A 15,250-nucleotide genomic window follows, 5' to 3' on the forward strand; every position below is an offset into this window, starting at 1 on the left:
TGTTTAACTCGTCGTTATGTAATTATGTATAGTTTACAATACACGGTTTTAACTTTTGATACATAGTAATTAAAAAATACTCATAATTAAATACCAAGGATTACATAAAAATTGTACATCAAGTAAAATACGAGTATATTTTGTAATGGATGGAGAATTTAAGATCATTTAATTTGATCCTAAAGAAATATTTGAAGGGTGAGTGATTCTTTTGTAGTCATGCTAATGTACATCACAAGTGGCAAAATCCAAGCCAAGTAAGCTACCCCATTTCACCTCAAAAAATAGTTTGAGATGTGACATCACAATCCAAAAATTTTAAAAAAAATAAAAATAAAAATAGAAAAAATAAAAAAAAATAGAAAAAATTTCGTGTACAAATTTGTCATTTGGTTTGACTCCATTTTGTGGGGTCACATAAAAATTGCTAAGTTAGGCCAGCTTGATGAAACTGCTAAGAAAGAGGCATCAATTTTAGGGTCCTACAAAATGAATTAAATTATTTATACACGTGATTTTCAACTAATTTTAGTACTAACCTATTCTTTCTTTTTTGGTATTATTCTCTTAAACACCATTACTCTATATTTTGCAAGCTTTTGACTTGTATAATCCACTTGATTAATTAGGTTGGTGGTTCATCTATTTTATCCTTACCTATGCTAAATAGTGTATATATATCTCTTAATTATTTAAAATTATTAGCTTCATTATTTTCTTGATCCAACACAATTATTTTTCTATTATTAGTTATCTATGAACATTTTTGAATAAGGTCAATTAGGTACTTAGGTGTGCTTTATGATATGTCATACTGGTACTCGTAGTAGAGTTATACAAAGTACTTATATACGGAATAGGAAAGTTCTTTTTGCTACTTTTTCGTAATACCACAAATTCATGACAATTATAATACAAAACAAGTGCTATCTATGTAAGGACTTATATTTGAAGATGTTAGGTTTTGTAAAACTTCTTGATTTGAGTGAATTACGATATTTTTGTACAAAATAATCTAAGCAAATGAGGAGATAAATATTTTATAAATATATATTCTCTATAAGATGAAATTACCCTTTGGATCAATCTGTAGGTAAAGGATGACTAAAATTTGTACTGTAGTAAATGGAAATATGTCTACGAAACATAGTAGAATTGGAATTAAAAATACAACAAAAATACGACTACGAAAATATAGTTATAAAATCAGATTTAGTAAAACATGGTCTAATAAAACTAAAACTTTGAAATCAAGTCAATAAAAACTAACATAAAAAATGTTAATGTTACTAAATTGGATCTCTTTAATAAGCTTATAATTATCTAACCCAAATCAAATCCAATTTGTAGAACTTGTCTGCCATCTAGGGGTTTATTCTCCTTTTAGGCTCGTAAGAGGAGAGTAAACCCGAAATGCTTCCCTTTTAAAGTGCGTGCCACCTCACTTGCCACATATTACCATAGCAACCAAATTTATTGCGTTGCACATATTGTAATTTATCTATTAAGCAAGAAATATTTTTAGAAAATTTCAATTGAGAAAACAAAGATAATTTGAATATTGTTATCCTTTGCAAATTCATACATGCCGCACCTGGGTTCTAGTACTTAATTACGTAAGAATAGTGCTCCATAAGTTACATTGTATAAAAAAATTAAAAATATATTTTGATTTTTGAGGGACTTAATAATAGTTAATAATATGTCCTTTAAATTTGTACCACCGTAGCTTCATTAATGGACAACATAATTATTAAGTCAAAAAAAAAATAAAAAATAAATGGACAACATAATTATAAGCAACATAAACTGTGCGATGCTGACTTCCAAATATATTTGGGCCTGAAGACAACTGGTTGCCTAAGTACCACTAATTTAGTCGGGCTAATTAGCCCCTTGTAAACTGATTGGGCTAATTACAAGAATTGTTATCGTTGTTGAAACACATTACAATCATACTCTTAACTCTCCAAAGGGTCTATTTGGTCGAATTAAGACTTTACTTAATAAGGTTCTTATCTCAAATTCTAAAAGTTAGAGTTCCGAATCATGTAAAATAGGTGTTTGAAGATGCAGGTTCACTATTTTATTTTTTTCCCGTACCTTCAAGTGTCTTGCCCCTAATCACAAGACCAATAAGTCATGATAGAGAGTTGATTAGAAGTCATTATAATAGGGTCTCTCATTACCATTAAAAAGCTAAGATTCTCCAAATAAAATAGGTAATGGCATAAAGAAGGGTTGCCCTACCTCAAAAGTATAGAGCTATATTCATATAAAAAGGCACATAATATTAAGCATATAAATGTACATAAATCACAATCTATAAAACTGGTCCAACGATATATTATACATATTCAATGTCTCATTTTTTGTAACCATGCATGCATAGAGAGTGACAATAGGATAGAAGGGGACCAAAGTTTACATTTATAAAGTATAAGCGAATGAAGAAAGTGTAACCGATAATAACAAAAAGAACTTATTCCTCATAGACCCCCCCCCCCTTTTTGTTGCTGTTGATGCTTAATTATTAGTTAATTACGAGATAAGTAAGGTTTACAATCTTCGTTTTTAAAAGTTTTTCCTGGTTACTACGTTCTAGAGTTGTACGACGTAGTTACGAATTAACTCATCAAAATTTAGGGCCTGTTCTCATTGACTGAACTTAGCTGAACTGAACTGAACTGAACTGAATTGAGCTGAACTGAACTGAACTGAACTGAACTGAATTGAGCTGAACTGAACTGAACTGAACTAAGCTGAGCTAAACTGAACTGAAATGAATATTTTATAAAAGAAGGAAATTAGGAGCTGAGCTGAACTGAACTGAACTGAACTGAGCTGAGCTGAACTGAATTGAACTGAAATGAATATTTTATAAAAGAAGGAAATTAGGAGCTGAGCTGAACTGAACTGAGCTGAACTGAACTGAACTGAACTGAACTGAACTGAATTGAACTGAACTGAATTTCAACGTAAGAGAACAGACCCTTAGTTTGATTAAGGAGGTTACCATGAAGCTATGATAGCGGAGGAAAATGAGGAATGGGGGAAGATGTGAAATACCATATCTTTAACACGAGGATCATTATATTAATATCTAACAAAAGTTGCTGACTTGTTTACACTTTTGTCAATTAAAAAATAAATTTTGTACATCAAGAAGTTAAACTTGTTTTCTCGAAGCAAGAGCGGAGTTTTTATTAGTTTATAACCTTACTAGGCTTCTACCACCATTCGTGGCCTGTTCTAATTTACTGAACAGTTGAACTGAACTGAATTGATTAAAACTGAACTGAATTGAATTGAACTGAATTATACTGAACTGAAATGAACTGAAGTGAATTGTTTATGAGAGTAGGAAATTAGGAACTAAACTAAATTAAAATTAAGCTGAACAGAACAAACCCTCAATGTTATGATAAGCTTCTTTGTTTCCCTCCTTTCTTCTATTAACTAACGGGTATTTGAATCAATAATTGGGTTGTTCACTTCATCTACATGGATGTCATGTTTATTTGATTGAATTGGCCTTGTATTGATCTAACAGCTAATTAAGGCTTGTGCTAACTTTCTTCTTTGATTAAGCAAAGCCAAAAAATGTGCAACTGAAGATGAAACAACTAAAAGAAAGGGGAAAATACAAGTTAATCTGATGTCATTTTTGTAAATATATTGAAAAAGCAGGGTCATTTTTTCCAGTACTTTTGGTGAGTTGTTCAAAACTGTTTGCAACTTGCTTTTACTGTTTGGTGAGGAAATTACACATGTACCCCTCAACTAGTATATGAAAAGACGCATATACCCCTCCACTGATACTTGAAAAGACAATTATACTCCCAGATAAACAAATTTTGTTAATCTGTGGAAATAACTGGGTAACCCTGAAAGAAAGGGAATGTTAATTATACTAATTAGTTGGCACTAGACCTAATATGCCAAATTTCCTATAACTTTTTTTTTCATGGTGATTATTATAGATAAAGTTCCTCCCAAACTATATAATAAAGTACGTAGTTCATGGTTTAATTTACATTTTATTTTTCTACAATCCATTGCATTATTAATTTTATTACTCAAGCAAATCAGGCCATATTTTTGAATAAAGAGACCATAAGCAATTGTGTACCTTTATTTTTTTAACAAAAACTCAAACACTATCATTATTTTTTTTTTTTTTTTGAAATAAAACACTATCATTATTATAATGTTTTCTATTTAATTAATACTCATACAATCACCAATTATTCTTAAATGTTTGTTAATTAAAATCAATTATACTCTTTATTATGAGATAATGAGAGTTAATTTTAAAGATTTAACAAATAATTTTTTATTATTTAATTGCAATTCATTACCAAGATACTAGAAAAATCATACTGATACGTACTCATTATATGCTTCTTGATTGTGACAATGCATGATTCATTCGTTATTGTATGACATGTACTTCTTCTTTTCAATTTAGTTGACAATTTTTTAATGACGTTTGTCAATATATTAATTCAACTTTGAATATCTCTAATTATTTAAAAATAAAAATAATAAACAATCAACATTTGAAAACACGCATTCTTCATCGGAGAAATATAACACATGCAAGTAATCCTACATACATAACTAAGGGTTTTTTTTTTTTTTTTTTTTTTTTTCACATATCTATAAATCACAAAAGATAATCAAACCAGAATTCGTGTCAACTAATTTAGAATTGAGCAATTATAAGATACCACATCTTGTTGTCCCAAGTTCGATTCCTATTTATTTTTAAGTTTTTTTTTTTCAATGAAAAAAAATATCACTTGAATGTATTTATTTTTCATATCTGAGCAAAGAAAGAAAACAATTTGACTAAATATTTTCCAAATCAAATTGATTAACTACATCATAATCATATATTACATGTGTTTCAATTTGAAATCTACACAACATTATTATCCTTGGCTAGAGACAATGGCTTTAAAAAATTTATACATAATCAATGCTAACAAATCAACAAATTAATTATATAAAAGGATCTCTTTCCTTTTTCTTATGATATCAAAATAATTTCCTAATTATAACTATTAAACTTATCCTAGTAGCAAACCATGCAGTTAACCAAAAAAATTATCTTTGATGATACATTTGAATATCTTCATCCAGCTATCATAATGCATTTTCTACTTTAATGACAAAAATAATGTGGTAAATAATTGTAATTATAATCATAATCTTGTCATAAATTAGATTCCCTTGTAAAAAATGTGTATATAATCCCCTTACTTCTTTAGGAGAAATCACACCCAAAAAAAAACATTTCTTCTTGTTTTTCCTCCTCTCTTATACAATGACAAGGAAGAAGGTCAAGCTAGCCTTCATCGCCAATGACTCGGCTCGAAAGGCAACCTACAAGAAGAGAAAGCGAGGCCTATTGAAGAAGATGGACGAGTTGACCACCCTATGTGATGTCAAGGCTTGTGCCATTCTCTATAGCCCGTATGAGACCCGACCAGTGGTGTGGCCCGCACCATCCGGTGCCAAAGACGTGATCGCGAGCTTCAAGAGGCTGCCGGAGATGGAGAAGGTGAAGAAGATGGTTAGCCAAGAGGAGTTCCTTAGGCAAAGGGTGGCTAAGGCACATGAACAACTTAAGAAGCAACAAAAGGATAATAGAGAAAAAGACATGACTCATGTTATGTACCAATGTTTGGCTGGTAAGAGCATACAAAATATGAGTTTATTAGACCTAAGTGATCTTACTTGGGTGATTAATCAACATTTAGGTGATATTAACAAGAGGATTGATGTTTTAAAAAAAGAAAATATCCGCCCTAATAAAAACAATAATAACAACATTATTATTCACAATAAGAGTAATGCTAATAATAATACTCACTTGGGGGTAGGCTTACCCCCATATCAGCATACAATGTACCCTAAAACAAAAACAAAATTGGAAGGCGAGTATTTGCAAGGACAAGGAGATGACCTTGATATGCAACAATGGTCATCATTCATGGATATGATGGGTCCGCCGATCACATTTGATCATCAACCTCCTCCTCCTCCGCCTCTGCCTCTGCCTCCTCAACCACATCAACATAATCATCATGGTATGGCAATGGGTAATGGGTCAATTGGTGTTACAAATGGTGGTGCTAGTACTAGTAGTAATACTAGTAATAACAACATTAATAATGCAAATATGATGACAATGATGATGGGTCAATTTGGTGAATACAATGGTCATGCTATTAATAATCCATCTTTGTGGTCCAATAATAATGCTTTCCTCCCTTGATGGTGATGATGTTGATGATGGTCATAATGATGAAATGGCTATGATAGTATGGAAGTATGGACATGATATGTTGAAGGGGTTGAATGTTTATTTTTATGTTAATTATCTTATTTTAGTATTGCAAATTTTATGTTTTATTAGATGAACACAGATTTTTCAGCTTTTAGTTTTGGTTAAGAAATGGAAGATTGTTTAAAGTGATATGTTATTGGAATAATTAATCTTAATTCGAGTATCCTTTTTACTACTAGTATGTATTCAAATTAAAGTATGCAATTTCTTGGTTCAAATTTATTGTGATGAAGTATTATTAGCCTTTGCCAACAATTGAACAAGGCCATTCCCTTAGCATGTACATTATAAACATGATGCTCCTAATTATATTTTTCATTCCAATACTTACTAAAATAAACCTCCTTGTCTAATGACTCCATCTTAGCTTTAATAGGTCAAGATTAATTAATAAATTTATTGGTTGCTCGTGATTTTCATTTAATTATTGATCGTTTGAGACTTTTTGTACTTTCAAATTTCGTGACAAACAATTTAACAAACCATCATTTCTTTTCAATATCATTTCCACTTTAATGTATGTAAAGTGTTTAACATATTATTATATATACCACAAGTACTATGGTACATGAACAAAGCCTTTTTAAAATTAGGTACTTGTATTCCATCTAAAATTTGAAACCATACAAGAAAATAGGTATCTAGTGCTTTTCATTGAAACCAAAAAATATGTTTAAGCAAGTATTGTAGTGCAATTGTGTGAGAAAGAAAAGCCAAAGCAATTGCTTTAATTTGTTCAACCTAACGCCTATAAAACTTTAATTTTTTGCACCAAGTATCCATGTATGCTCGATCTCATAATACATAACCTCAGCCCAAATCTATTCCAGTTTCACTTTGATGTGCATCTAAATTTCGCCCACAACTCTTTCTGTCGCAAGTATTTGTATCTATCAATTTAATTTTCGAGACATCTCAAAGTATTTGTAGTAAAGCCTTTCTCTCTTTATATTCTTTCCTAAAAAGCTAGAGGAGATAGATCTTTTTTTATACTATGTGTACGTATATAATATTCAGTGGGTGGTGGAGGTAAATTGGAAAATCTAATCTAATTTTAAAAATTAGAATCAAATAATATGTGATCCTTGCTTATTAATTGTGGAAGGTAAGGATAAATATTTGTTCAAACATAAAGTTCAATTATATAAACACCATCATAAAGCAAGATAGACTAGGTTACCTTAAAAACTTACATACAAAAGCCTAACAACTTTTAAGCATGCTTTAGTTAAGAGGGTTACCCTTAAATTAAAGAAAAGAAGCTAAGAGTACGTATTCAAGGTTGGAAGAAATAAATCACAGCGAACTTTAATTTTGTATTTGTGTCATCATCTGATCTAGAACCCAAAAGAAGGGTCTCAAACTCTCAAGTTAAATCATCTAGAATTCCTCCAATATAAGAGAAATTATATACTTCCTCCGTTTTTTTTTATTGCACCATGAGGCATTTCACGCTTGCCAATGCATTACTTTAGCTGTTAATATCTTCTATTATACTTTTGTAAAAATTATAAAAATTTGATATTTGAAAAGAAGATTTCGAGACGAATCTAAGTAGATCTCTCATGACTATATTTTTCCTAATGGATAAATCACAAATGATGGTCAAAGAACATTAAATGAATAGTGTCAAAGTCCAAATGGTGCAATAAAATAAAAACGGAGGAAGTATATATATACGTTAGTTATATGAGTGACATAATTAAAGATGAATCAAGAAGCTAGATGACTTTAATTTATAATACGGAGTAATATATACTACGTATACTAAGGATTATTTTGATGATTTTTTATGAAAGCTAAAAATGGACACCCTTGTACTGTTGGAAAAAAAATACCTGTTGAAATTAAGAACAAAAACAAGCAATATGTTACAATCAATCAATCAAGATCCGACCTCCTTCTGTTGTGCCGTGGTTTGGAACCCACTGCCTTAGAAGCGAAATACGCCACCACCGGTACAGATTTCCTAGTGACGCACGCCCCCCAAGTTTTACACAACGACCTCCGCAATTCGTGTACCCAAATTCGAAGGTTGGAATTGCTCAAGAACTGTTCAAATCTCAAAGGGTAGGTTTGTGTTTTGTGTTTAGGGTTTCAAGGAGTGAATAATCAATAATAATTTCTGGTTAGTATATATATATATATATATATACGTGAGGAGAAAAAATATATATATATATATATATATATATACGTGAGGAGATTAAAAGAAAAAGGAAACAAAGCACTCAAAACCGCCTTTCTTCACTCGACAAAACCCGCGCCCGCAGCCCCGAACCCGCGCCCGCAGGAAAAACCCGCGGGTCTATCTCGCGGCCTCTTATGGCAGCTCAAACAAAATGCCCACCCGTGGGAAAACCCGCGCCCAAACCCCGCGGCCGCAGCCTGCGCCCAAGCAACCACGAGACAGAGCTCTATAACTCACATATAACCAAGATCGGGTTTTGACGCTTAACGATGAGGTAATGGAGGAAGGCATTAACAAGATTAAACATGGATAAAGAACAAAGGATCACAAACCAAAGTATTCGGATGCATTACTAGATTTCAACATGTACTGCATACCAACCAAGTAATTAACATAATAAGAACCTAATTGATGCGTGCAACTAGATCATCAATTTCCTACAAAACAACGAAGAAGATCCAATAATGAATCGTAGAGCAAACCTGTTAGTTTAGATGAACTACTACAAGAGGGGGGGTGAATGGTAGTAGGTTCCAATCGCGGAACTTAAGCGGAAATAAACAATTAAAGCGTAAAGGAACTTAAAGCACACAGCAAGTTTTACGAGGAAACCATCCAGTGCCTAACTGGAAGTAAAACCTCGGCCCATTGGGACTTATAAACAAATTCCACTATAATAGGCAACTCTCCTAGTACAACCTATTACACAGACCTTTGCTTTGCAAGTTCCACCACGGACACTTGACTCTATGATAGGACACTTCCTACCAGACCTAAGACACTTCTCAGGACCCTTTTTCTCCCCTTACCCAGGACACTTCCTAGGTGACCCAAGACACTTCTCAGGTTCCTTTCACTCACTGTGCACTCACAGCTACCACTCGAATTTTACGAGGTTTCAAACTCATCACTTGTGTGAATTTAAGAGAATTCACAATCTCACCCCAAAATACAAAACACTCAAAAACCCTTTTTCCCATTACAAGATCTCATTGAATATCCCTAAATACATATCTATGAATAAAGAGATAAAACTAATATGTTGAACACTCGAGACCTGTCTGGAACTCACTGGACATACTGTAACCAAAACCTGATAGGAACTTTGACCAGGAGAACTGACTTAGCTTCGTGGTGAAGGCTAAAACCATTAAGCACGACCACTACACTTCGTCAGCCTCAACTTTGAATGAATACATATGAGCATATTTATAGTACACTCGAATTATTCATTTCATCTTGAAAAAGATAGATTTTCTGAAAAGATAAGTTTAAAAGATATTTTCTAAAAACAAGTTTTCCGAAAATATATCTTTTTGTTAAGAATAAAATCTGTCAATAATAATAAGATAAACTTAGCATAAAATCAGCTTTTATTCCAATCTTATCTTTTAGTTTAAAAATACTTTTTAAACAAAATTTATCTTTTTCCAAAAGGGATTTATTAGAAGATAAATATCTTTATTCAGTAAAACCAAATCCCTAAAAGATATGCACGTATAAGGTAAATATATATATCATTAAAACCGACTTTTAACAACGTGCACACTTAAGTTCCTATTAGGTTCCTGAACTCTGACAGTCTCCGAGTTCCTGACAAGTCAGTTACTCTAATTTCATTGACTGTTTGGAGTTCACCTAGGTTCTATATAGACTTGTTCCAGACCGACTTTTATGTCCAACATACTTACATGAATCCTAGAGCAATATACTTCTATTTCTCTGTCTTCATGTTGCTTCTCTGAAACTCTTGTTCTGGAATCCTGTAGTCTTGATATATTCTGGATCTTAGGGTTTGCCCCAGCATTACACCAGAACCAGGTCGTTACAACCCGTTTTGAAGTTCCTGTTAAGAAACTTCTGGAAGTTCCATTTCTGGAACTCTTCTTCTAACTTTACTTGTATCCTCATGGATCTTCTAAAGTTCCTCTGTTTCAGTTCCTACTTCAGCCCTCAACGCTTACTGAACCTGCAAACATCACAACACTAGAAAATCCTTATTAAATGGAAGTTTGCTCAATTCTTAACATCATCATCAAAACCTCATAAGGGTCAACAAGTTGCCCCTTTTTAATGATGACAAACTGAGCAAACTTCTGAGGATAACAAAGTAACTCAGAAGGTTAGTTTTTTTCATTTATAAAAACAGTAAAGAAAACTAAACTAAATTAAAAGACTCCTACACATACATGACATATATATGTATAGGATACTTACCTCGTGAAGCTAACATATGTAAACACCTATTTACATAGTTACCTTCATGGTTCCTTAGCCATCATCATGCTTATCAACCGTAACACTTATCATTGTTCTTGTTCCTCTATTGCTTATCCTATATTGCTCAAGTTCCTTATATATATACTTGTCATTGCTCAGGTTCCTTGTATCCTGTTCCAAACATAACTTGCTCTTTCTATGCACAACTTAACATACACGTTAGATAGATAATCATCATTAGTTTATAATCATCAAAACCTAATTGCTCAACAATTTCCCCCTTTTTGATGATGACAAACTAATGATGCTTATCACATATTAAAGGATAATCGTTGTACATTTATTCCCCCTTAGTTTTTCAAGGAAATAACTTATGAACAAGTTAAGAACATACACAGGAACTTAACATAGTTAGGAACTTAGCAATACACATCATTTTCAATATATATATACTTTCAACGATCATGATGTAAGAACTTTAGACTTAATTACTACATACCATAAGCATCATACATATTCTTCCCCCTTTTGTCATTATCAAAAAGGGTATTGTTCCACATGTTTGTTTTTTTTTTTTTTTTTGTAAATTATACACACTTAAAGTCATATGTCACACCTACCACCATATAATAAGTAAATATATAATGGTTAAACACTTGTTGTTCCTAAAAGCCTCAAGTTACTCACTTTTCAAACACGGATGCCATTTTCACACTAATTTCCAACTCACAATCCAAAGGCCCAACTTCAAAACCCTTAATTGAACTTGACAAATAAGAGGTTAAGAATCAAGTAAATATCAGAGCTAAAAAAGTTAGGAATGGACTGCATGAATAGACAAATGAAAGCGCAAGCTCAAACGATATATAAAGAAGCATATGGAACAAAATAAGTAGAGGGAACATGAAATGGAATTTGTGCTCTTCGTTTAGACCTTTTGAGATGATAAGGTTCTCCACATTTGTTCTTCATTTCATACTCTTGAACCTCCTGCTAAACACAACACATATTCATCTTACCAATTGATAACCAAATTCCCTTACTTCTACCACCAACTTCTTTGAGGAACATTCTGCATACTGGAACTTAAATAGATTTCAGTTTCATCATAGCCAAGTTCCTTCAACGTTTGTCGTTGTTCCTTCACTAGCTCACCAAGTATACGAGTACTCCACATCAAAGTCAATATTCTTCATCTTTAGATATCCAGGAAATTAAATATTTGATCACCCTTTTCTTTTTCTTTTCTTTTCTTTATTTTTTTTTTTTTTAAAGAGTGTCATTATACAAATTTTGCATACTTTCCTGGAATAACACATTTTTAAATCAATGAAGATATTACTTACTCATACACTTGAGTTCCACAACCAGATCTGAACCATTTTGATTTCTTGGTTCCTGCCTTATTCCCCCTGAGTCCCTTACCATTCTTCTTCCTTTTCAAGTACTTACTTCTTTATTTATCTTCAACTTCCCCCTCAAAATATAATCACCATTTTTCATGTTTCATCAAATCATAAAAAGATGATCAACAAACTTAGAGCACATGGGAATCAAGAATAAGAAGTAAAAGTGTGTGAACGGAAAGAGGAAATTGAATTGGGTGAATAAGAATCTTCGATTTTCTGAATATGGGACAATTAAAGTATATGCAACACGGACACACAACTTAGAGTTGTAGAATAATGTTGCGATCGAAGATATATGACGTGGATGCTTGAAAGTTGGCTAAAATATAGGTTAGTTCCCTCTGAAATTTAAACAAGTGAGGTGTAAACGGTCTGGGAACTTACCTGTCTTGTTCCATCAAAGTTTCTTTCATTGTTCCTTTGGCAACTTAGGAACTTCGTGTTTGACAGCACCCATAGTTCTATTATGAGACCTCTAATACTCTTAGGCAAGTAAGTATGTCTTTTACAACACAAGAATTAAGTGTGACACATAAACAATAAGCACATATTCTTTACTTTAAGTATTACATGCATAGGAACCCCAGCTTGACATAACTTATGGGAAAAATACTTTATACTCATGTTATGTTTCATCAAGTCTTGTTCTATTAAGCAATAAACAAGAATATGACAAGTCAAGACAAAACCATAAGAGAATCAATTCACAAATTCACATATTGCATTCATACCACAAATATATCAATTCAATTCATCTAATGCCGACATGTGAAAAGGAACTTGTATCTTATGTAGTCTCTTACCAGTAAAAATATAACTTTAAAGCATTGGTTGAATATGATGGCTTACCTTGGAGTTCTTGAAGTGGCTGTTATGTTCCTTGATGATCTCGAATCTAATATGAACTTCCACTTCTAACTCAAGTTCCATTGTCAGTGGTTAATGCTTACAAATATATTTTCTTATCATAAATTAGCAAAAATCAATGCACAATGGCTCGTTAGTAGTACCAGAGATATATCAATGTAAACAAGTACTACTAATAACTCAGTTCATCTTGAAAACAAAAATTGATACTTTTTAAAACTCAAATTTCAAGAAGGAACTTGGATAGCATTCTATCCTAGAGTATGTTCCACATAGACGTCTACAAAAATTCATATCAAGACATACAGGACATCTATGTGGTACAACTCTAATCCCATATAAACAGCAAGAACAAATATTATTCAATTTGCTTCAAGTCTAGCTACACACGCAACAAGTTCCTTAAAGACAATACATACCTTTGTATTGGTTGTTTCTTTTAAGAACCAACCTGGCCTTGTTCCATCCACGTGCCTTACTCAATAAGCATTTTCCAGAACACCCTTTTTAATCTCCGACCCTTTTTAGGTGTTCTAGAATAGGTTCAGGATGTGACATGCATCCTCTTCCTTTTAAGCTTATTAAGTTCCTGCTGCACATCTAACCTGATAACAACCAATTATATGTTTACATCAACCTTAAAAACAAACTTATCTTTTATACAACTATGAGTTATGAAGTCCATCTTTTTCAGTTGATATCTCGAGCTCTTCTCTGATCCTTGGTTGTTGAGGTTTTCCCTTTGGTTACATATGCATGAAAGACACTTTAGTTCCATAGTTTGTTGAGATATTGCTGGTCGGAACAAATATTATCTCAGCTCTGGAACTTCGTTGGAACTTGCTTTCTTGTATTGAGTTCTTTGAACTTTGCTGCATGAGTTGGAACTTAACATCTCGAAGTTCCTCAACATATGTAGCTATCCCTTGCTGTTATTCTTAGTGACATATTTCTTTACTAGGAACTCAGATAGTTCTTCAAGAACTTGCGAGTTCACCTTTTATCACCTGTCTGATGGGAACAAACATGTTAGTCTCAAAATATGTTCACTTATTGCACATTAAATAAGATAGGGTAAACTCTTTATGTTTTGCTGTTCTCGGCGTTTATGGATAAATCGCCTTGGCACTTCTATCATCAAACATCCCTAAGTGGAACATAGGGTGTCTTGTTAATCAAAGATCTATTGCTTCAGTGTTGATGATGTAGCAAGAGGCATTGAAAACTATTCCAAAGAACCTGCAAAGACCATTAGTATATAACTTTGTTCTCTTCTTGTCTTTCATGATTCAAAATTGAAAACTTGTTATCAATCTGTGTTCCTGCAACAAACACTAAACATGACTGGAACTAGGTTCCGTTGTTAGATCTATAACCTCATAGATGATGAACACTTAGCCACTTACCCTGTGATAGAAAAGACTTTCAAACAATTCATCGTCTCTTCTATTAAGAAAAGTAACCAAGTGCACATTTGCTTTCATTACTTATAAACAAGACATCTCTTTCAATTAGTCTCTACATATCACATGGTAAACATATCCATATCACTAAGATCCAATGGATTAGTGTTGCTTACCATCTACCTGATGTTGAAAGAGAATGTAACATGTGTTTGATTCTCATGCTTTTCGATCTTAACCTGTTTGGAACTTACATATACATATACCTATTATCGAGTTCCTACTAGGTTTATCAAGCATGAAAAGATTTACATGTTCACAGTTTGAAGCATAGAAGTATCTCATCTTCAATAAAACCTAGAAATGTCAGGTTGTTGTTAGGAATCACCTTGAGATCCACAAATGATGTGTTCCCTTTTTGATTCCCTTCATATGTGACATTTCCACTCTTTATTGATGATGTCATCTTGAAGCCATGAAACAAATAGAGTTACAAGCAATTGAAAACCAGAATGTGCATTAAAAACTCGACGAGAAAAATATTCACAATGGGATAGGAACTTGACTTACTAACTTCCTGTTATGTAGAAATTTTACCTTTCGTGTTAGTATTATAAGTCAAAGTTCTTCCATTGTAGGTTTATAGTAAGAGATACCTTGATTTGGCTATCATCATCTCTTTTGGAACCTCGCTGTCGAGATAATGCGAGTTCCCTCCTATTATAAACCTTCAACTCTTCCATGTTCCTTTTGACATAAAGTTGGAACATGTCTTCTGGTCCTTTAGACCATTGTATCTTGG

The 15,250-nt window shown here is 32.6% G+C and overlaps 1 protein-coding gene across 1 annotated transcript; it reads left to right on the plus strand.

The window, feature by feature from the left end:
• The first annotated feature begins 5,328 nt into the window (after window positions 1–5,328).
• LOC145637271 (uncharacterized) lies at window positions 5,329–6,286 on the plus strand. The gene has a single exon (XM_081688739.1). It carries the CDS (start codon window positions 5,333–5,335, stop codon window positions 6,284–6,286), a length of 954 nt encoding a protein of 317 aa, XP_081544865.1. The 5' UTR covers window positions 5,329–5,332.
• Window positions 6,287–15,250: the final 8,964 nt, after the last annotated feature.

Source organism: Chenopodium album, chromosome 6 (assembly GCF_948465745.1).
Source record: "Chenopodium album chromosome 6, dcCheAlbu1.1, whole genome shotgun sequence".
NCBI lineage: Eukaryota > Viridiplantae > Streptophyta > Magnoliopsida > Caryophyllales > Amaranthaceae > Chenopodium > Chenopodium album.

Coding starts and splice junctions, on each gene's coding strand:
- LOC145637271 (XM_081688739.1), top strand. CDS start 5,333: ATGACAAGGAAGAAGGTCAAGCTAGCCTTCATCGCCAATGACTCGGCT.